The 23,785-nt window shown below is 42.9% G+C and overlaps 2 protein-coding genes across 5 annotated transcripts; both read left to right on the top strand.

Moving 5' to 3' along the window:
- The first annotated feature begins 4,689 nt into the window (after positions 1 to 4,689).
- Positions 4,690 to 11,758, top strand: LOC134092635 (cytochrome c1, heme protein, mitochondrial). Its single transcript, XM_062545654.1, has 7 exons — positions 4,690 to 4,835; positions 6,334 to 6,524; positions 6,656 to 6,782; positions 7,038 to 7,195; positions 8,297 to 8,457; positions 11,048 to 11,148; positions 11,314 to 11,758. Exons 1-7 carry the CDS (start codon positions 4,755 to 4,757, stop codon positions 11,416 to 11,418), a joined length of 924 nt encoding a protein of 307 aa, XP_062401638.1. The 5' UTR covers positions 4,690 to 4,754; the 3' UTR covers positions 11,419 to 11,758.
- Positions 11,759 to 12,158: 400 nt separating this feature from the next.
- On the top strand, positions 12,159 to 23,717 carry stau1 (staufen double-stranded RNA binding protein 1). Of its 4 annotated transcripts, none has more exons than XM_062545653.1 (15): positions 12,159 to 12,323; positions 13,308 to 13,673; positions 13,905 to 14,026; positions 14,651 to 14,795; positions 15,186 to 15,336; positions 15,621 to 15,792; positions 16,907 to 17,002; positions 17,267 to 17,479; positions 17,752 to 17,895; positions 18,031 to 18,177; positions 19,688 to 19,763; positions 20,124 to 20,446; positions 20,730 to 20,852; positions 21,201 to 21,274; positions 21,837 to 23,717. In XM_062545653.1, exons 2-15 carry the CDS (start codon positions 13,481 to 13,483, stop codon positions 21,922 to 21,924), a joined length of 2,067 nt encoding a protein of 688 aa, XP_062401637.1. In that variant the 5' UTR covers positions 12,159 to 12,323; positions 13,308 to 13,480; the 3' UTR covers positions 21,925 to 23,717. The 4 variants fall into 4 exon arrangements, with proteins under 4 accessions (XP_062401637.1, XP_062401636.1, XP_062401635.1 ...); XM_062545652.1 differs by having other exon boundaries at positions 15,183 to 15,336; XM_062545651.1 differs by having other exon boundaries at positions 14,651 to 14,807.
- Positions 23,718 to 23,785: the final 68 nt, after the last annotated feature.

The raw sequence follows: 23,785 nt of genomic DNA, 5'->3' as shown, positions 1-23,785 counted from the left end.
TGTGTGCAGCACAAGAGTGGTGTGAATGGAAGATCACATCGAAGACCACATTGGAACGGGCACTGAGAGCAAAATATGTAAACATCAGAGAGCAAGATGTTTTGCTGGTTGTCAAAATACTCTGCCACCAACACAGACAGGTGTGAAAAGAGCCTTACTTTGGGACTATTCACTAAGAGTAATACTGTTGGAGGAGCAAAACAGTGTCATTTGATTTGTGTAATTACGCATTTGTCAAGCGCATCGTATTGAATATTTCATACAGTGTCTAAAATAGTTTTTGTCACCCAAAAGGCAGATGTAATTGTCCACTCTCGGAAGAAAAAAAAAAAGCTCTAAAATAAAACAGACGGTTAGAAAGCAGCTAACCTCAGGAGGATCTTGTTGTTTACAGTGGGATAAGCTTGCAATGGTTTTAGATTGCCACGGTAAGAAACAGAGAAATCTGTGGTCTCTATCTCATCACTCTGTAAGATGTTGCCCCTAAAATACCTGAGCCACTTGGGAAATTGCAAGGATTTTTTGGTGAGCATTAAATTTTAAAAAATCTCAAATGCATCTCTTTCAAACCTTAGAAGCCCCGGTGTACACACACTCACATACTCACACACACACACACACACACACGCACACACACAGGGGTGCTGCAAGAAAATGAGGGTCCTATGACTGGTAATATATCGGGGGAGGCTTTGGGGCCCCCTTTCAGCGCTGGGCCCTTAGAATTGCCCCCCCCCGCCCCACACACACACACACACACACACACACAAACACAAGCACAAACACACACACACACACACACACACACACACACACATGCACACACTCTAAACATCTCTCTATATATCTTCTACAGATAATCATTTTTGATTCCTGCATTCCTCCACGAGAACACAACATGTCAGAGTAATGCCACTGGGTTACAATATAGTATTCAGCTTGACTAGATGAAAACAAAAAAAATAAACAAATATTGAATCCGTTGATATTGTTTTCTCCACCATCCTCTTTTCCTTGCAGACAATGTATTGCTGGTATTCATTATTAAACAAAAACACTGCAAAATCAACTTAGCATTTTGTATTAAGAAATGACCTGAGGTCATCATGTTTGGATTCTCTTGAAATTATAATGAGACATTTGTATAATTTGGTGTAGGCCTAAATGGTGCCCTTTAACAGAGCAAAAACCAACAGTATTTGTCAATATGCATAGCTAAAAGCAGTCAGCTGAAAAAAGTGTTTGCTTGGTGACAAATGGCACCTGAAGACATTCAGTGTTCCCTGGCAAGGGCATTTACTGAGAGAAACTCTTATGAGGACAGTACTTAGCTTATCCGTCTAGTCTTTAATCTTATTCTTTAATGACAAACATTTGCATGGAAATATTTAGCTTGGGTATCAACTTGGGTATACATTTAAATAGATTCCAAGGTTATTAACATTTTTGAAGTATACTGTACAGTGAATACCACCAACATTTTGTAATGTATGTGTATGATGTTGAAGAAAGAAAGAAAAAAAAAAAACATTCAGAAAATAATGTTGTAATTTTTACCCACCTCATGACACTTGCACAACATAGCACACATTTACAAGACCAAACATTCTCTTACAAGGAAATGGTGTGTGGTTGGGGGTCACATTTCAGATGTTACTGTAACAGCTCAACTTTGACTTCTCACAAGGTTATAGTAATTTCAATAAATGTTCAAATGATTCAAAGATTCACTTTGTTCTTTCTGATTTCCCCTTGCATCAATAATCTTACAACATCTCTACCTGATGTCCTTTTACAAAACTGTAAAGTAGAGCTGCAGATCCACTTCTGCATGCCATCAGCATGTATTAATAATCTCAAATGTATCAAAGGGACCAAACAAACATTTACTGAACTACTGCTGTTACGATTTACTAACATTCAAGCTGCTGCTATTTTACTTTCTGAGCTCCATATAACATATCTCAATAGATATCTCACGCATCTCCTTGCCATGTAATCAATGTTTAAAAAATTAATCTAGGCTCCTAATTGGGATGCAATACTTGCACACATGTATTTCACACAAGAATGATGGGTTGAACTTGGTGTGGTAGAAATGGGCAAAAGACAAACATCATCTAAGTCATCACATGCATGCAGACAAAACAATATAGATGCAAATCATGGAAGCGTTAAGGGCTAAACAGTTTGTGGAGAAGCATGATGTACCGTGTTGAAGAGAAGGTTGAGAACCATTAGAAACTGAAGTGGTTCCTGTGCTTACTTAGTGTCATTTAATAAAATGAGTGCACATCAGACTTTGTTTGTAGTGTGCTGCCTTGATCATTAGCCTGTTTAACTTTTCAATATTTCAGTTTCCACCTTTTGTTTCAATACCCTCTTTCTACCAGTGTAAGGTCCTCTTCAACATTGAAAATGAAAAAGGAAACAAAAATGAGCATGGCCAACATAACTGGTGCTCCACTTTCAGGCTTTCTATTGAGATAGCTTCAATATTGTTGAGTTGTAGATTAGGAACCGTAGAACAAAGATTCTAGCGGAGCACTCTATAATCTTAGAACAAGAGAATATGGTTTGATGAGCCAATTATATTTTGACCGCCTGCATCATACAGTCATATAGGCCTACAAACATTCACCTGCCATTTGAACAGCTTTTACCAGCTGAGGACTCCACATAAGACCTCCAAGGGTTTAGTTTAACATTCACTAATTAAACATTCAAATGAACAGGTATGTCCTTCATGTGATTCAAGGCTTGTTTCTAAAATCTTGGAAATTAAACTGACTTTACAGCTCTCTCTGAGAATACCTTGTAGCATCAGATGACAAGATGGTATCAGCATTCATCCTTCCAAACATGCAAACAGGGAGGTTAACCATGGACTTGTCATTCCACCACATTCCACAGATGCTCAGGCAGACTGACTTTTAGGGCATCTGAAGGTGAGGATCTTGAGCAAGTCTTGTAGTGCTTACTGGTGCATTGTTCAATTGAAAGATGCTGCTGCCATCAGGTAATGATATTGCCATGAAATAATGTCTCTGGCCTGCGACAATGTTTTGGTAGGTAGGTTAAATGACACGTGTCAAAATGACTTATCACATGAATGAATCAGTTTAACAACAAATGAAAACTAGACTGCATTTCTACAGAAAATTAAAGTTTGCATGCTCAGCTCAGCAGTATAGCCGAGGGTCACCAAAAGTAACTGGATCAGACATGAATAAGCAGAATAACTGGATCCAATTTGACTGAAACATTAATGTCATTGTTTAACTGGCGTGTTTGGTTCAAATCTTTAGGCTAGTCTTTGGGTAGCCTGTGGTGTTGTATCATTGTTTTTTATTATTCATCAATCCACAGATAAATTAACAAATAGATAGATAGATAGATATTTAGATAGATGGATTATACTCACTCCTTCTAATGAAGAGAGATAAATAGCACCTACAGTGTAGCAGTCAGCACCTGGTATCAAGATCCCAAACAGATGTTTACTACTATGCACAGATAAATCAAAGCAAACAGGTCCATAGCAAATGATATAAAACCTTTTTAACTTTCTCTTCACTAGTAGTACAAGCCAGACTAACTATGCTCATTTTAACGTATAAGACACGGTACCTCGTTGAGCTGAACTTATTAGCCCCTATATATCAGTACACTCTTTGCTCCCTTGATGTGGGTCTTAGTCAATCTATCCGTCAAGAAAAAACAAAGAGCATTTGTCTTCTGTGCACTCTATCTTTGGAACAGCCTTCCATTAGGCTACATGTAAGGGCAGTGTGCATACTGTTGATATTTTCAAATCCAGATATATAATTTTCAAAACAGTATTGCTTGGGATTACAGTAATATCTCTTTTGATATGGTTGTTTTTATGAACATGTTTGCTATAATTTCAGTGTCAAGTCAGTGACACTGTTTGTTGTTCATTCTTGTTTTTATTTTTTCCTTCAGTTTATAAGTTTCTTCTTTATTATTTGACGTATTGGTTGTTTTATTTTAATTCTTATTTGTAAAGTGTAATGGTCATATTGCCCTATCAGATGAACAATAGAGTGCAAGGCCACAACCAAAAATACGGCTGGTACCACAGTAGCTCCTATTAGGCCTACGGTAACATGGGCTATAATGCAATTGCCAGGGCAGCACATTCTGTGTGATTTTTCGAAACTGTAGGCCTATAACAGTAGCCTACTTTTGATGTTATACTGACCTCTAAAGGTGATTAAAATATCCTTCCTCTGCTCTTTCTCCTCAAGTTTCTTTTTTCATAGGCACACTACCTCCCTGTGGAAATAAACACAAATAGGGCTATTCCTACTACCAAATAGTTACATATGGTAAGAGACCATTTAAGAGCTCAATTAAAACAGTTGCACTTGGACTTTGGTTCATGTAGCCAACCCCAATCTTTGTTACAAAATTATTTCGAGTAGGAGCTAGATTTCGAGCGCTCTAATGGCCTCCAATGCAATAGATGGCGCTCTCCAAAATGGTAAAGTTCACTAGGTTGAATAATAACGGAGTAATAACTTATAAAATTATCAATCTATGCTCAAATCAAGCTTCCTGATATCCTACATGTCCAATACATAATATATATATTGTATTTATTACCAATTCAATGTTTGTGTAACGAGGTTGTGTAACCGACTTTTTTTTTTTTTTTTTTTTTAGGTAACAAAACCACCCACCACCCACAGACGGCTGAAATCTGTAGTGGGAGAAGATCCGGCGAGAAGATGGCGGCTCTCAGAGTGGTCTCGACGACAGGGTGTGGGAGAACCCTCCTAAACGCAGCAAAATCAAGTCACACACAAAAGGTATGATGCTGGATAATGACAATGCACTTTGAACATCACATTTCTGTATGTTATAGAAGTACACTGTTTCTTAGCGCCCCGCCGTTGAGGACAGTAAGGTAGCTAACGTGGCTGAGGTTGAGCTAGCCAATGCAAGGTCACGCCAGTGGTTGAATTAAATAGCTAGCTAACATTATTTGTGACAGCTACAAATGGTCTAACGCTACATGGGATGATCTATTCATTGAAAATGTGTTTTTGTTATCTTGTATCATCATGTGAAGTGTCAGGTTCGTCCTTGCGTTCGATGTTAGCCTGAGGTAGTGGTGCAAATGAACTAGCTGCTAAAGCGTATGCTAATGTTAGGCAACAACATAGCTAGAGCTCCCTGTTCGCACCGGTTCGCACTGTTAAAAGCTAGCTGCTACAGTTAATACGTGTTAGCTCACTGTTAAGTTACTGTAAAGTAGATACTTGTCAATGCTGGACGTTTGAATACTTGTATCTTAATAATTCTGAGCAGCTCTGTAAACTGAAAAGTTTGAAATTATATGGCATGTAGAGTGTGTGCTACTAGGAGGTCAGTACGTTAGTTTTCGACTTGTGGAACTGATAGCATGCTAATATTGTTTTGATCCTAGCTTGCTATCGAAGGTAACCTGTCTCGGTCTCATAAGGACAACCCAATGAAGCTAATGTCGGCTAACTGTTTACAGATTGTGGTTTACTAACACATTGAGATTGTTTCAACACTGTAACATTGTGTATATGGTTACGCCTTGCCACAACAAATTATGCGCCAGGACATCTAGCAGTAGAATCGCCATCGGCTCAATTCGTTATTTTCTAGCCCACATCCTTAGGTAGGCTAACAGTTAGCCTCACCTCATGTTGATGTTAGATTTAAGTAATTGTTGAGTTAGTGCTACATTATTGCGCTATATGGTTGTCTCGCAACTAATAACATTTACATGGCGTTCATCTCTGTATGAGATATAAAGTACAGTACAGTCTTGCTGTGATGATCCCTGGCAATCTAGGATATCAGCCCCCCCCCCCCCCCCCCCCCTCCCCCTCCCCCTCCCCCAGCGTTGCACAAGCATGTGAGGTCACACATTCGTAAGGAGTTATATGACTGTCATTCAGTAGATTCTTTATGCAACATGAGAAGATCAAAATATTGCTGTTTTGTTCCTTTGTCACTTCAAGCAGAACAGTGACATAACACAGTTGTACTGTACTGTGGTTAATATACACTTTCTCAGCACATCAGTTATTGACTAACATGAATGCCAGGTTGTGGGGATGTCCATGATTCCGTCAGGCGCATCTCTGTATTGTTCTGGAATTTATATTGGAATTTTTGTTTGTTTGTTTGTTTGATCATTTTAATCATGCTTTTGGATTTTTTTTTGTTTTTGTTTTTTAACCTAGGCTAGGTAACTTTATATATTGCATTTTTTTTTTTATGATACAGCTGCTGATATAACATTAAGCTAAGACCTATACCTTTCCATAGGCTCCCATGTCATTTGCCAGCTTACCCAAGGGCAGGAAGCTGGCCCTGACCACGCTTGGGGTCCTGACAACCGGAGGTGTGGGTCTGGCCTTGGCCATTAATCAGTCGGTCAAAGCCTCGGACCTGGAACTGCACCCACCCAATTACCCATGGAGCCACAGCGGCCTTGTGTCCTCCCTTGATCATGCCAGGTGAGCCTGCCAGGGGTTTCAATCTTGATGTTCTCATATTGAAACTTTGCGTTTGTAGTGATCAGATGAATGTGACCAATGATGACCGCGTGCACTTTGATAATCATTTTCCTCTTTGACGTCCTCTGCAGCGTTCGACGGGGGTATCAAGTGTATAAGCAAGTGTGTTCGGCATGCCACAGTATGGAGTACCTTGCTTTCCGTAACCTGGTGGGAGTTTCTCATACTGAGGCAGAAGTCAAAGTATTAGCTGAAGAGGTGAGAGGTTGCAAGTAGACATTGCAATTGTTTTGTGAAATATCATCTATCTGTATTTTCTGTATCGATCTGGAATCCTATATCTATTGATTATGATGACTTGTTTCGACAAAACCATGGTAATCCGTTATGCAGTTCAGTATTTCAGTCTTTTAGACAGATGTTTTTTCACAGTCAGTCAGATGTAAAGTTGCTTATAATTTTGATGTCTTGCTTGACTCACGCTGTACACTGCTCCTTCCATGTCTTGTGCAGATTGAGGTGGTAGACGGTCCTGATGATACTGGTGAGATGTTCACGCGGACTGGAAAGCTCTCTGACTATTTCCCAAAGCCCTACCCCAACCCAGAGGCTGCTCGCGTCGCCAACAATGGAGCCCTCCCACCAGACCTTAGCTACATTGTCAATGCCAGGTATCATTCTGCTCACCTCACCTCACTTCACCCTCAACGCATTAAGCTTAAAGGGATAATCCGGAGTGAAATGCACTTTAGATCAATTTTTCGGACTATTGGGAGTACATACGTTGAGTTGACACCAAAATCATGTCATTCGGATGTATTTTGAGAAAGTTCGCGCTCACCGTTTTTAGCCAAAACTCGTTAGCATGGAAGTGACCGGGGCGTGTCCTTTCGCCGCTACAAAACGCTATTTTTATACCTCTTCTACTGTTCCAAACAACACTACACTTACGTGGTAGTGAGTAGAGGTTCCCTAAAGCCAAACCGAAGTATCAGCACGTCTTTATGTGGTCGGATAGAGAGTCCAGAATGAATTTAATCGAGTCCGTACCTTTCCGGAAATGTTAGTAAAGTGTTGTGAAAACGTTGCTAGCTGCAACAGCGACATTTCCGGAAAGGTACTGACTCGATTAAATTCATTCTGGACTCTCTATCCGACCACATAAAGACGTGGGGATACTTCGGTTTGGCTTTAGGGACCCTCTACTCACTACCACGTAAGTGTAGTGTTGTTTGGAACAGTAGAAGAGGTATAAAAATAGCGTTTTGTAGCGGCGAAATGACATGCCCGAGTCACCTCCAGGCTAACGAGTTTTGGCTAAAAACGGTGAGCTCGAACTTTCTCAAAATACATCCGAATGACATGATTTTGGTGTCAACTCAACGTATGTACTCCCAATAGTCCGAAAAATTGATCTAAAGTGCATTTCACTCCGGATTATCCCTTTAAGACAGCTCGAGTTGATGAGCTGAATTGTGCCTGCTGATTGTGTAAGGCTTGTATGGTGTTTATTATATTGCTCGAAACTCATGTAAAGCAAGCAGTGTTATTAGAATTTTAGTTTGTTTGTTTTCAGTTCCGTTGTAGTGAATTTTACAAGTGTAGATAGATGGATAGATAGATACTTTATTGATCCCCAAGGGAACTAGTGCACTAGTGTGTTGAGGTTTATTTTTATTTTTTGAGAGAGTTTCTTTTTGCTCTGTGTGTATGTGTGTGTGTTTCCCCCGAGTCAGAAGTGTAATATGCATTGTGTGCTCTGACCTCCACAGGCACGGTGGAGAGGACTACGTTTTCGCCCTGCTGACGGGCTACTGCGACCCCCCCGCGGGTGTGGACGTCAGGGAAGGACTGTACTACAACCCATACTTCCCTGGCCAGGCCATCGGCATGGCACCTCCCATTTACAATGAAGTCCTGGAGTACGACGACGGTCAGTATTAAATATGACTCTGCAAGTTAGCTAAATATTCTGTTAATGTTCTGCTTAAGGCAGAGGTATACTTCTGCAGACACAGCTGTGCACATGGGGTCTTCAGTGTATTCTTTCTGGTGGTGCTGGGTTGTCTCATCTCAGCAATGCACACATAATTTAGGCATGGTATGGATAGACAGTATGGACTATATAGATGATGACGTTTGATTCAGGCGAATCACCAGTTGTCACCCCCTCCCAAATAGTCGGCCTGGGTTCAAATCATGAACATGCCAGTGCAAGTCTGTGTTGTTTTGGAGGATAGCGTCTGTCATTTTACTCCATGTACATTTAGGCAGTGGGTAATGTGACCCTTTGGTTTTTCACAGCATTATACAATATGCCCCAAGAACATCTCACACTTAAATGTAATTCATGCAACTGCTGACTTTTAATGTAATTGGGAGGGGGTGTAGATCATCCAGCTCATTGTATTTAGTAGTTAACTATTCAGAGATTTATTCAGTAATCTGAAATTGGTGAACTTACATGTTAGATGCTGATAGAAATGAATTGACTACTTCTGAATTGACTGAACTTGTCTTCAGTTAACCATTTGACCATGACAAACATCTTACCTTTTCTGAAGGAATATTGGAGTAAAATTAAATCGATAAAGTTTTATCAAAAGACAGAAGTGTTTGAAGACTTGATACTGAATTGGGGCTTGTGTCATAATCAAATATAAGGCCCCAAGTGATAAGCAAGTTTTATTACCTCTTCCAAGGATGCTATGTTTTAATTAATAGAATGGCAATTCTATATGATATGAAGTACGACTTCATGATTCAATTGAAACAAAAAATGCATATGAAAACATGTAACATGGGTTATACTGTATAATCGAACAGCTAAGGGGGTTTTAGGCACTCCGCTTCGCGTCATGCTAACAACGCCCCTTAGCTGTTCGATTATACAGTATAACCCACGGCCTCTCGGGGCTTATTGCTTAATGTTGCAATATGATTTGTTTTAAAATATATATATATATATATATATATATATATATATATATATATACAGTACAGGCCAAAAGTTTGGACACACCTTCTCATTCAATGAGTTTCCTTTATTTTCATGACTATTGACATTGTAGACTCACACTGAAGGCATCAAACTATGAATTAACACATGTGGAAAACAAAAAAGTGTAAAACAACTGAAAATATGCCTTATATTCTAGTTTCTTCAAAGTAGCCACCTTTGCTCTGATTACTGCTTTGCACACACTCTGCATTCTCTGGATGAGCTTCAAGAGGTAGTCACCTGAAATGGTTTTCACTTCACATGTGTGCCCTGTCAGCTTAATAAGTGTGATTTATTGCCTTATAAATGGGGTTGGGAATCAGTTGTGTTGTGCAGAAGTCAGGGGTGATACACAGCTGATAGTCCTACTGAATAGACTGTTAGAATTTGTATTATGGCAAGAAAAAAAGCAGCTAAGTAAAGAAAAACGAGTGGCCATCATTACTTTAAGAAATGAAGGCCAGTCAGTCCAAAAAATTGGGAAAACTTTGAAAGTGTCCCCAAGTGCAGTCGCAAAAACCATCAAGCGCTACAAAGAAACTGGCCGTCCCAGGAAAGGAAGACCAAGAGTCACCTCTGCTGCGGAGGATAAGTTCATCCAAGTCACCAGCCTCAGAAATCGCGCGTTAACAGCAGCTCAGATTAGAGACCAGGTCAATACCACACAGTTCTAGCAGCAGACACATCTCTAGAACAACTGTTAAGACGAGACTGCCTGAATCAGGCCTTCATGGTAGAATAGCTGCTAGGAAACCACTGCTAAGGACAGGCAACAAGCAGAAGAGACTTGTTTGGGCTAAAGAACGCAAGGAATGGACATTAGACCAGTGGAAATCTGTGCTTGGGTCTGATGAGTCAAAATCGGAGACCTTTGGTTCCAACCACCATGTGGACTGCAGAGTGAAGGCAAAAGGGCCAACAAGTGCTAAGCATCTCTGGGAACTCCTTCAAAACTGTTGGAAGACCATTTCAGGTGACTCTTGAAGCTCATCAAGAGAATGCCAAGAGTGTGCGAAGCAGTATTAAAAGCAAAAGGTGGCTACTTTGAAGAACCTAAAATATAAGACATATTTTCAGTTGTTTCACACTTTTTTGTTAAGTATATAATTCCACATGTGTTAATTCATAATTCTAATGCCTTCGGTATGAATCTATAATTTTCATAGTCATATAGTATGAAAATAAAGAAGGGGTGTCCGAATGAGAAGGTGTGTCCAAACTTTTGGCCTGTACTGTATATATATATATATATATACATATATCAGAATCCTGTGTGTGTTTCGCAAGGGGAAGGTTAACGATGAGTTGATGAAAATAAAAATAAAACATTCAAGAAATAGTTTCAAAGAATTTTAAAAAATATGTACTTATGTATGTAATTTACATTTATTGCTAGCTTTCAGAGCTGCAGAAAGATGTACATGTTAGAACAGACATCACATGGAGTAAATCTGATTACTCTCTTTGTTATGCTGGCATTTGGTGTTCTAAATCCTTTACGTCTGTTTTTCTCCTGCCATAGGAACCCCTGCGACTATGAGCCAGGTGGCTAAAGATGTGTGCACCTTCCTGCGCTGGGCAGCAGAGCCTGAGCACGATCAGCGTAAACGCATGGGCTTGAAGGTTAGTCAGAGAGCTGTTGTAACCTGCCATAGATTAGAAATAATGATGTTTCCCTTGAATAGCATAGTGGTGAATGTGGTACTGCACACATTCTACATTCTCTCATTGAACCTGTTTTTGATTGGTTTTCTTTCTCCAACCTTCTTTATCTTCTGTGTGTTTTAGCTGCTGATGGGTTCTGCCATCTTGATCCCTCTGGTCTACTACATGAAGAGGCACAGGTGGTCTGTCCTGAAGAGTAGGAAGATCGCCTACAGGCCTCCCAAATAAGCCAGGACCCAACTTTGCTCATTCTTTGATGCGACCGATTTCCTTAACTCTGTGTACATTCATTGAGCTGCGGTCGCCTTAACCAATAATATCACATGTGCTTTCAAAGTGCAGGTTTCTCCGTCAGCAGAGAGGAAGAGAAATGTGCATGCACAACCTCTACAACATTTTTACTGTAAAAAATAAATTATCTGATAAAATATATGTGTGTTGTGAGTGACCTGTATCAACCTCTGGAGAGACCATGTCTGATGGTGTTCTGCTGAGCTGGTGTCATCAAGTACGTCTAGACATGTTGTGTAAATATTTAATAAAACTCTAGTGTACCTCTTAAAATAAAGTTGAGGACATTGTTTTTGTTTTGTTTCATGAGTGCATCGAAGCCAGTGGTATGTATTGTCTGGTATACTGACCCACTGAAACTTTTTTTTCAATGGTTTGCATATGAATCTTAGTGAATGGGTGTGCCACATCATTCCCTGCATCAGATATAATCAGTTACAACTTGTAAAATATCTGTTCAATGAAGTAGTCTACATGAAGATATATTTATACAAATTCAACACAATATCGGGATTTGAAGACGTGGAGCAACATCAGTCAATGCTACTGTTGGAATTTCTACATTCGATGATGGGGCTCATGAGCCGTATGGATAGATGTTCAGAGAAATTTTGGTGTTACTCTTTCAAGAGTTGACCCCCCAGTCGTGACGTCATTTCCTGGAAGGGGCGGTCGGAGTTGGCCATTCTCTTTAGTGTTTGCCCTGTCTATCTTTTCCTTGCCACCTCTTCAACAATAATTTAATTCAAAATTAGTAGCAGAACCCCCAAACGGGAGAGATACAAACATATATTCAAAAAAGTAACCCATGGAGTAACACAACTGGGCAGAATCATTTCGAGGTGAGATTCATTCAGTCGTGAGATGGGTTCTGAAAATCGTCTGGCTAGCTGGCTTGGCAATTACCGCTGACTAGCTAAGGATAACTTACGCATCTAGCTTCTACCTTGTTGTGTACATAACATTTCAGTCGTTGTCAATAAGAGTGTCATGACATGCATGAAGCAGTTGTCAGTTTGATTCGGAAATACCCCGAGATTCTGGGGGGGAAAGCTATATCACCTTCGAGGCTCACAACAAGACAATAATGTTACACCGTGTCTGCGATGCAGCTTATCTGGCTGGCCACTAGTTAGCTTTCAAGTTAGCTAAGATGGCTTGTAATGACAGCTGATCAGAACTGTAGCAGTTGGAAGTGCAACCGAGTGTAACGCTAAATGTCACCATGACTGGTTGTCTTTGTCAGTCTGGTGCCTCATAAACCTATGATTCGGTGTCGAGAATTATGATGTGAAGGAAAGTATGAGAAGCCTGCTAGTGCTAAGTGTAGGTGGTAGTGAACCTCGTTACAATTGTTGGTACTGGACAGTGAATTGCGCTTTGATAACAAAATACCCGAGAGATAGACATTCAGACAATAGTCATGTTTCATATACTGTCTGGGATTGAAAACTCTTCCGCAAAAGCAGCATTCCACAAGACTGAACCGTCAATGGTATGCCTGTCACGTTACCCCAATATTCCAGTCTTCTTTGGCAGAAACAAAAATGGAACTGCACAGAGGGTTTTTAATTGTAAGGTATCTTAAGCATTAGTTATGTGACTGATTGATTGATTGCTTATCAGTAGTGCTTGCTTTAAACGGTGGAATGATGCAGAGTTTGGAAATTGTGTCATTCCATTCCAGAGACTCTAATGCTCTAAGTCACATTATCCTAACAGGAGCAGGGTGATCGATCTTTGGGTGAGGTAGTGGAGCTGCAACGGTATTTCCATATTTTGTATAACCTGAATTATTTTTCTCCCCTTTCCTTCCAATTCTTTAGGCAGAGCTTCAATCTATTCTAGTCTTTCCTCCTCCTGCTGTCACTTTCCGCCACACTACTTTGCAGTCCAACACAACCTTGCACTACCTTGTGGCCTTTTTCTGCTGCCGTGCTGCTAAGCTCTTGCCTCGACTCCTCAAACAGAAGACTAGACCCCTCTCCAAACAGCCACTATGTCACAGGTTCAATTCCAGTCTCCCGGCAACCCTCTGACCAGCTCTGTCCCCATGGCAATGGCTCCACCTCAGCCAGGCTTCAGCATTCCGTGTGCTGCCGCCCCGACGCTTCCCTCGGAGAGTGCTAGTCACCCGCTGCGAAGCTCTGCCCTGCCCTCTGCCTCCGTCACACCCTACAGCAACCCTACAGGTGCGTAACCTCAGTGTTTGATCTACAATTTAGGAGAGTGGAGGTTGACCCCAGTGATATTCATCAACCCCCCCCCCCCCCCCCCCCTCACCCCCACTCCCTGTGTCAAAGGAGCTATTTCGAAGGGTTCATGATGACCTGTCTCTGCCTGCCATAGTTATGACTCCGTTCAAGTCTGAGGCAGTTAGTCCAGATACTCTTCTGATGATTGTTACTACGTTCTCTTCCCAGTTTCTAACATGGCAAACCCTAAAGAGAAGACCCCCATGTGTCTGGTCAATGAGCTGGCCCGCTATAACAAGATCCAGCCAGAGTACAAGCTGCTAAGCGAGCGGGGACCAGCGCACTGTAAGGTAGGCCAGAGTGTCCACACACACACACACACACACACACACACTTACACACACACACACAAGCTGCTGAATGAGCAGAGACCAGCGAACGCATTGCCCTCCCACCCTCTCACACTCTGACTTGGACTCTTAATGCATTAACTCTTAATGAGTTAAAGCACACACACACACACACACACACACACACACATCTACTCTCTGCTACACATCAACTCAGTCTCCCCTCTTTCTCACACATCATACTCACATGTGCAGACAGCAGACTCGTCCATTGAACCTGAAAACACAGCACATACGTCCACATGTTATAAACAAGCTAAAGTCACATGCCCTTGTTTTTGAAACTCCCAGGTGACAAACACACTAGTTCAAGTACAACCTCTCACTCAACAGTAGTACACTGATGTTTTCTTCATAATATCTCTTGCAGTATAAATCTGAGTAGGAAATGGAAGCTCTTTTGAGCTAATTTATGGAAAATACATCAACGTGCCTCTTTGCATCTAATGCACTCTATAAATAAACTTGCCTTGCCTTTCATCTCTCATTCTCAATTTCCTCTCTCTTTCTTTTCCTCTCTCTGTCTCTCTCTTTCTCTCTCTTTCTCTCTCTCTCTTTCTGCAGATATTCTCTGTGCGCTTGACACTGGGAGACCAACACTGGGATGCAGAGGGGACCAGTATAAAGAAGGCCCAGCACCTAGCCGCCTCCTGTGCGCTGAGCCAGTCCACCCTGCCCAAGCCCACCCTCCGATCCCCCCGACACCCAGGCAAGAACTCAGGTGCGTGCCTGCCTGCCTGCCCTTGCTGGGGGTGGGAGGGAGGCTGCTCTTTGCACAGAGTGCATCCCATTCAGACAGATATGTGTACTGTTGAACAAGTGCAGTACATGTAAAATGTTAAACACGTAGCATAATGGCTTTTTTTATGACCGACATGGAGGTGAGGTCTGTTATTCACACTTGGGACTGCGACTCTTGTGAAAAGCTGTTGTATGTATTTTTTATGAAGTTTTCAGTTTGTAAGAAAATTGATGTTGTGTATAGACAGAAAAAGGGTCAATGCTATCTAACTATTTTTACCTGGTATGTATGGCCTTGTAGCCCTCCGATACGCCTATAGTGATAGTGATTTCCGATTTTTGTTCTGCCTGTCAGCAGACAGCCTCACACACACGGTGGAACTGAACGCACTGTGTATGAAGCTGGGTAAGAAGCCCACCTACAAGCCTATAGACCCTTACCCCGCCATGCGACCCAGCTTCAACTACAGCATCAGGCCCCCGGGTCCCTACGCTCGCTCCATGCAACAGTAATGGGACTTAATCATACTTCTCTGTCTACCTTCCCTCCACATCTCTGACCCTGTCCATATAACCTTTGACCTTTCAACTCTCACCTCTCCTTATGTCCCATCCTCAAATATTTTTCCTTTCTCTATTTATACCAGATCAGTGTCCCTCTGTAGCCACTGAGGTTATTTTTGGATGTTTAGTTTATCTCAAAGATAATATTCCTTGACAGTATTGTACAGCTCTTGTTTTTAGTGTGTGCCAGTGCTTGCCTAACGCGTGTCTTTGCTCTGGACTCTTTGAGGTACTACTACCCCTTTCCCCCAGTGGGCCCTGTGGTGTATCACATGGAGCTTTCCATCGGGGGGCAGCAGTTCTACGGTAAGGGCCGCACGCGGCAGGCCGCCAAGCACGACGCTGCTGCCAAGGCCCTGAAGAGCCTGCACAAGGAGCCGCTGCTGCAGCAACTACCTGAGGTCAGCTTGACAGCCTCGATCGTGACAACATTTTTAGCATAGTTTAAAAAACAAACACTATTGTGGAGCCTGAAAATGAGTTATGAGCCAGTTATGCAGTGTTTTGTTTCTCAAAGAAAGGAGACAGAATGCTTTAGATGTAAATATATTTGATATCAAAAAATGCGAAAATGAAGGGTGGTCAATGGAATGCTAGCACTACTTGGGCCAGTTGTGACCGAGATTCCTTCCTATGAAGTCTACGTTTTCCATACATTTACTTCTCTCCCTCGGGTTAGTTCGACCTACTCGCTCTGCTCCTCTCACACAAATAGTGGTGGTTAATCATAGCTGGACCTTGAAGATATAAGCCTAATACCGAACCAGCTATTATTTGGGCAGTATATTACGAAGTGAAATTAGTGGTATGTTAAGCCTAAAGCCTGAAATGTGTTCACATTTAACAAACAGAGGTGAACATTCTTGGCAGAGTTTTTGTTTTTGCACTTTTACATTTGAGTGTTTTTGTGTAAAAATGGCCACAAATGTTTGCCTCTGCTTGCTAAATGTTAACACACTTCTGGCTTTAGGCTCAACATATCACGTCTCACTTTCCATAGCATACTGCTTACCACTGTTGAGTCCTCAGCATTATGTTAATCTACACGTAATGTGTGGATTTAATGTATATGGATGTAAATCCACTCCTGTGTTTCTGCACTGATACAGTATAAAAGCTGGTCATGAATAGTCATTCAGATGAATATACTCATAGCAGAAACAAGCTTGTCCTGTCTCAGTTCTACACTAATCTCACTACAAATCTCAATTGAAGCATTGTGTAGATTCTAGTCTCACCACGTTTGAGTCCTCAAATGTGGTGACTTGCTATGGAAGTGTTATGGTACCTCCTTACTTGTAACAGAAAGACAAAGAAATAATTATTATATGCAAAGTTTTTTTTCTTCTTGTTTTTCTGTTTCCGAGTCATAACTTCGGTCCAGCACTCTCACAACGGCAAAAAGATCGAGTGAACCCTGCTCCAGTCCTTGTTTTACCTCCCAATTTATGTCCATGTTAGAGTTGAATGCTTTGTGTGTTCCTAAACAAGTGACCATGTTCTGTCTGTCCACAGAATGATGAGGAATCTTTAGAAGAAAACCTCAATAAATCGGAGATAAGCCAGGTGTTTGAAATCGCCCTCAAGCGGAGTATGCAAGTGAGCTTTGAGGTATGTTCTCCAGAGCTGTGGGTGAAATGGATCAGTGAGTGGGCTTCTGATTAAATGAACAAACAAATGAATGAATGAATGAATGAATGAATGAATGAATGAATGAATGGATGGATGAATGGATGAATGGATGAATAAATGAGTGAATGACCAACTAACTTTTGGTGGGAGAGAACAAGTGCTTTGTGTACTCCCACACCTGCTAGACAGTCGAGTCCCTGATGTCCATCGGCCGTTCGTCACTCTTGTTTGTGATTGGCTCAGGTGCTGAAGGAGGTGGGCCCGCCGCACATGAAGAGCTTCGTGGTGCGGGTGTCGGTGGGCGAGTTCGCCGGGGAGGGGGAGGGCAAGAGCAAGAAGATCGCCAAGAAGCTGGCCGCCACGGCCGTGCTGGAGGAGCTCCGGCGCCTGCCCCAGCTGCCCAGCGCCGAGAAGACGCCGCCCCGCATCAAGAAGAAAGCCAAGTCCATCGTCAAGGTCAGAGGAGAACCATTGGTCTTGTAAAAAGGGCTTTTTTTTATTTGGAGGCTGTAGTGAAGCGGTAGCATTGGTGTGCACCATGTACATGCTCAGTGCCCATTAAAGGGGTTGTGTGTGTGTGTGTTTACTAGGGCTTATATAACACTTGTAGTAAGTAAAGTGTGTGTGTGTGTGTGTGTGTGTGTGTGTGATTGTATTAACTAGGGCTTATATAGCACTTGTAAGTAAAGGGTTTTGTGTGTATCTTGTGTTGCGTTGGTGGTCTCCAGCTGCAGACCAGCCCTGAGTACGGGCAGGGCATGAACCCCATCAGCCGTCTGGCTCAGATCCAGCAGGCCAAGAAGGAGAAGGAGCCCGAGTACCTCCTGGTCACTGAGAGGGGCCTACCCCGACGCCGAGAGTTCATCATGAAGGTGGGGGCCACGGGGGACACTGAAACATTTAATTTCCCCCGAAAGCCAGACATCCCTAACTTTGTGTGAGTAGCGCATAATCGGTCTTGTATCAAGGGTGATTTTGTGGACATTGTCCCTCTGCTGCTGGATCAGGTGTCTGTCGGTGGGCAGTGTGCGGAGGGGATGGGGCCCAGCAAGAAAGTGGCCAAGCGCAACGCTGCTGAGAAGATGCTGGAGTTCCTGGGGTTCAAAGTGCCTCAACCACAGCCTCCAAAACCTGCCCTTAAGACCGAAGAAAAGGTAGCACACCTCCGGTCTACACACACACATACCACTCGATAGAAGTTGATAGAAGTTGTGCTTGTAAATATATAAAGCGTACTGTAACTCCCGAGTAAAAACAGCCTATGGTCTATTTATGGTAGTTGACTTTTAAAGCACAATTGCCCTTATTGGTGGAGTTGGTTTGTTGCATTAACATTGAATTATAGTGAAGGCTAAAGGGGCAGCTAACACATCAAAACGCAAACTCTGTTTTATACTACTGACAGTGCGCACAATATAATTACACTTCTATGGTAGTGTGGTTAGGATCCAGACAAACTGTAGTATTGTACATTTTGAAAGTGTACAGACAGGTTATAACAAGAGTGAATAAGACCTATCCTTGGCTTTGTGTTCTGGTAGTGTCAAATCAGTGAGTGTGTTCAATCTTGCAGCGCTGCACAGATTTGGCTAAAATCATACAACAAGCATAGCTCACACTGCAGTGCTGCTGATTTGATGCTACTGCTAGGTTGTTTTCACTCTGGAGTTACTCTTTAATATTTAAACCTGTGCTTTTAAGATTTCTTTCAAGATGAAAGAAAATCTAGTTTTAACATGGTCTTTCCTTTTGTTACGTAGTTTCTCATTGTAGCAAAGGGACAGAGCAGTGACCCCACCTGGTCTTGAACTCATGTCTCCTGGGTGCTAATCCTGCAGCTTGACCACAACACCAAAGAGCCAGCCCATTGGTGCCCGTTGGTATGGCAGTCACAGCGCCTACTCAACTGTAGTGATGGTACTCCGTCACATTGCCCACCCCTTCGGGAAGCTTGCCCCATGCACTTTACGCATACTGGCGTCCCTCATGCAACCACCAGCCTTACTTCTCCCATCCCAGGCTGCTTCACCCATCTCTGGGGTCCCTCACACCAGGGTCAACCTATCCTGGGGGTCCCTCATACGGCTCACACATCGGACAAGCTACCGATGTCCTCACGGCAAGCGCTTCTGAAACTATTTGTAGTGAAGGGAAGGGACAGAGCAGTGACCCCACCTGGAGACCTGATCTTGAACCTGGGTCTCCAGGGTACCAACTCTGCAGCCCGACCGCAACACCAAAGAGCCAGGCCCGTTGGTATGTCAGTCACAGCACATACTCAACGGTAGTGATGGTACTCCGTCACACTCATCTTGACTGTATGTTGGAGTTTAACTCATTTACGGAGCTTACAACAAGACAAAAAGTGTCCATTTTATTAAGAATCGGTCAGACAGACATACAGACAGACAGGGTGAGAATACCATTAGATTGCTGTATAGATGGAAATGTTACTGTGTGTGTGTGTGTGTGTGTGTGTGTGTGTGTGTGTGTGTGTGTGTGTGTGTGTGTGTGTGTGTGTGTGTGTGTGTGTGTGTGTGTGTGTGTGTGTGTGTGTGTGTGTGTGTGTGTGTGTGCGTGTGCGTGTGTGTGCCCCTACGTCTCTCTGTATGTGTGGTTGCGTGGAAGTATGCCTGATTTGACTATGCGTGTGTCTTGTTCAAGCCTCCCCTGAAGAAGCCAGGAGATGGCCGCAAAGTGACCTTCTTCGAGCCCGGCTCAGCGGATGAGGCAGGCTTAGGTGAGTGTGCTCCACTTAGCCCCATGGGCCTTTGCTGAAAAATAAATGAAAAAAAAAAAAAAAGAAAAAGTCAAACACATGTAGTCCAGATTTTTCACATGACATGAGCAAGCCAAAGCTATTAGTACACTTGCTGTGTTTTTAGATCCATCATGTTATTTTTGAGAGGTGATGGGATGCAAAAGAATTGAATAGTTTCCTGCTTATGAAGATTCAACCGTGAAGTTTAATGTTCTGTGTGCGTCCAAATCTTTATTGATGTTAATCAAAAAATGTGTTTCATCCGTCTTGATTACGGCTAGTAATGTACTGTCACGATAAATAAATCTATCTTAAAATATATCTTGGTCTTGCTCACAGTTCCAAAGGAGGAAGACTACCGGCTGCCCTTCCTCAACCACCCTCAGCTGCCTGCGGGCATCCTGCCCATGGTGCCTGAGGTGGCCCAGGCGGTGGGGGCCATCCAGGGGCCTCACATGCAGGAGTACGGCCGCCAGGTTGTGGTCAACCCTGCCAAGGCCTCGCTGACCGCCCTGATCGCCAAGGAGCTGCTGTACGCGGGCACCTCCCTCACGGCGGAGAGCGTGCTGAAGGGCAGCAACAGCCTGGCGCTGATCCCCCACGGTCCACTCACACGGCCTTCAGAACAGCTGGCCTACCTGTCCTCCATACAGGGCCTGCAGGTGGGACCTCACACAACCACCCACCCACACACACACAGTTTAGAGGGGCTATGTGCTTGTTTTAAGCTAAACATTTCATCTATAGGCTTTAACTCATAGCTGTCATACCTGGCTTTTTCTATATTGGGCTTCTGGATAGGGCCACATGCATCCAAATGCACAAACAGGCACATGTTAACCTTACAAGTTGACCTCTTCACAGATGTCATAGACACTCACACATGTTCATACAGTCTGACAGTGATACTGCTTTGTTCGTGATGCCTCCTGTCTGCCTTCACAGGTAGAATACAAGGACTTCCCTAAGAACAACAAGAATGAGTACGTGTCCCTCATCAACTGCTCCTCCCAGACCCCCCTCATCAGCCACGGCATCGGCAAAGACGTGGAGTCCTGTCACGATATGGTCAGTACCAGCAAGCACAGGTCCTTCATGAGTCATGATGTGACGAATAGTTTTAGAATTGTGACCTTGATGTCTATGGGTTTCATCAGGTCCCTTTCCACAGGTGTATTAATCAAGCACCTTGATTATCAATGCAGACTGCATGGTGCTTGATTAATACACCTGTGGAAAGGGGCCTGATGAAACTCATGAATAATCAGGAGCAGTGATAACTTTTCTCTGGCATTATGCCTGAATTCAGGTGTGGGCCAGGCCGTTTAGGATTTAAGAATATGTAGTAAATATAGATGTAGCGCTTTCGAACATTTCTGATAACCCTGGTGACTGTGCCTCTCTCCACCCTCCTAGGCTGCTCTGAACATCCTCAAGCTGCTCTCAGACCAGCAGCCAGCTGAGCGAACAGGAAATGGACCAATCACGGGGTCAGTCTCTCCGCTCGTGTAGGGCTTCTGTGCTGAACATGTGTCTGTCTTGGGGGGGAACTGTGGCCTAAATGGCAGCATCCATACCGCATTCGGATCTAAGTGCCCACAGGGAGGTGGATGCGATATCGACCCACAGTCACTTCACAATCTTACTTCCATCTCTCCCTCCCATCATTTCCTGCCAACCTCTACTCTCCTGTCTGAATTAAAGGGACACTTCACCGATTAGCGTTAAGCTTTGTATCTTTAGAAAACCAGTCATGTTTTTGAATGGTCGTGCATCATTCCCTCAGTTTGCCTTGAGATGGGAGAAATACAGATTTCAATGAAACCCATGAATAGGACTTCCTGCTTTCAATGATGTAAAATGATGATTTTTACATCATTGAAAGCAGGAAGTCCAACATTGAAATCCGTATTTCCTGTGTCCCTTTAATGAGCCCCCCCACCCCAAATAAACAACCAAAATAAACTACCTGTAGGAAAATGGTAGGTGAATCTAAGGTGCATGGCTGTGTGGGGATGTGTACTAACAGTCGGCCTCCTTCCTCTCCCACAGGTGTGCCAAACAGGACCTGGAGACGGACCCGCTGATCAAGGCCACCAACTCCAGCCCCATGGTCCAGACTCTAGACGGCACGGTGTAGACATGTCCATCCCCCCCTCCCCCCCCACCCACCCCCATGCACACCTCGAGCACTGGAGCAAACCCACGCACTGCCCACGTGCCAGTCAGCCCGAGAGCTAGAGGGGTTAGTGAGGAGTCCCCCCCTAGCATCTTGAGCTCAAGGCACGCCAGAGGTGTCTACATGGGGACTGTATATCCCTGCCACGGCAAGGTGTAATGGGTCTATTTATTTGTAAAGAAAGGACAGGAATTAGAAATACCAAGCGAAAAAAAAAAGCCCAGCTTGGCCAAGCTTCATTATGTCAAGAGAAATGGTGAACCGTTTTGTGTTTGAATGGAATCAGAAATGCTAGAAGGTGGTTTCTGAGTATAGAGATTATTTAGTTTTCCTTTAACTCTGTGTTTATTACTTTATTGTTTCACTACAGGAGATTCAGAGATTATGTATCAGTTTAGTGAAGACTGAAACTTGAGAGGTTTATAGAGGTAAGGCGTTGATGCGTTGGTCAACTTTTTTGAGCGATGTTGCTGGGCAGTTTATAGTGTTTGGGACAAATGACCACGGATCTCTGAAGATTAAAGTTCTTCAGAGAAATCAGTGGAATCAATGGGAACGTTCTCAAACGTGACTCACCAACACTGCCTGGTAATATCGCTCTAATGTTGCTCTGTGGATCATCCCTTCGATATATAAGTCTATGGGGGCACCATAGTAGGACATGATGAAGCTTGCCTACACTGTGACTATTGGATTTTCTCCAGTGCTTGAGAATAAAACAATGTTAATAATACTCATTGCCATGTACTGTAGGTCGAAAGGGTCTTCATTTTTCTTTAACTGTTACTCTAATCACAATCTGTGTTTTTCTCTCTCTCTCTCTCTCTCTCTCTCACTCTCTCTGTCCATTCTTTCTCTCCTGTTCCGTTTTCTGTCTCCATCCTTTCAACACTTGTTTCTGTCCATCTTTCTAAACTGTTATTTTTTTTATCCATCTCTAAGTCCTCTCTTTCTCTCTTTCACACGTCTGCCCCACATATTGTTGTGGGAGTAGGATGGGGTATTGTGAATTTCAGTGTAGGGTTGCAGCAGTATGTCAACATTTTGGCACACTGTAATCCGAAAATCAACAGTTACCATACCGTGTGTATTTGTCTGGTACTGGTATTGAAAAAACGGAACGATTACAGTGGCTGCCAAAGGAGAAAATTAGCAAGTTTGTCTTTTGGAATGCCGCGCAGATCAAAGCATTTGTTCTGTGAATAATTCTAATCCCTAACAACAACATAAAGGTGTGAACGTTTCTGTGTTCATCCTAAAATACACTATTCAAGTGATGTGTTTCCACATCCCAGCCTTCCTGTCGAAATCTGTATGTCCGTTTGGTAATCTCTGACATACAGACACCCTATACACAAATACTGTGAAACCTAGTGGCATTGTCTGAGACGGTGAAACCGCTAAAATCACATACTGTTGCAACCCTATTTAAGTGTAGCGTGCGTGTGTGTGTGTGTGTGTGTGTGGTGACGTCCTGTGATGTCCCCCTTTTTGTGTTATGTGCGTGTGTGTGTGTGTGTGTGTGTGTGTGTGTGTGTGTTTGGGGATATGTTAGTGAGTAAGTATGGTTGGTTGTTAGTGGGTGTGTATCTCGTGTGTGTGTGTGTGTGTGTGTGTGTGTGTGTATGTGTGTGTGTGTGTGTGTGCGTGCAGTGGTCATCAGTCAAGTGGCCCACCTCCCATTGCCCTCAATGTAAGAGTGCTCTCCTGGATGCCTCACTCATTAAAAAGGTGTCACTGTGGCACAAACTCAACATCTGAGCCTCTGGATTTTGTGATTGTACGATATGTCTAGAGTAGTGAAAAATGATATTCACATAAA

Source organism: Sardina pilchardus, chromosome 9 (genome assembly GCF_963854185.1).
Source record: "Sardina pilchardus chromosome 9, fSarPil1.1, whole genome shotgun sequence".
Classification (NCBI taxonomy): Eukaryota; Metazoa; Chordata; class Actinopteri; order Clupeiformes; family Clupeidae; genus Sardina; species Sardina pilchardus.
The sequence above is the reverse complement of the archived record's forward strand: the minus strand, read 5'-3'. Positions and strand labels throughout refer to the sequence as shown.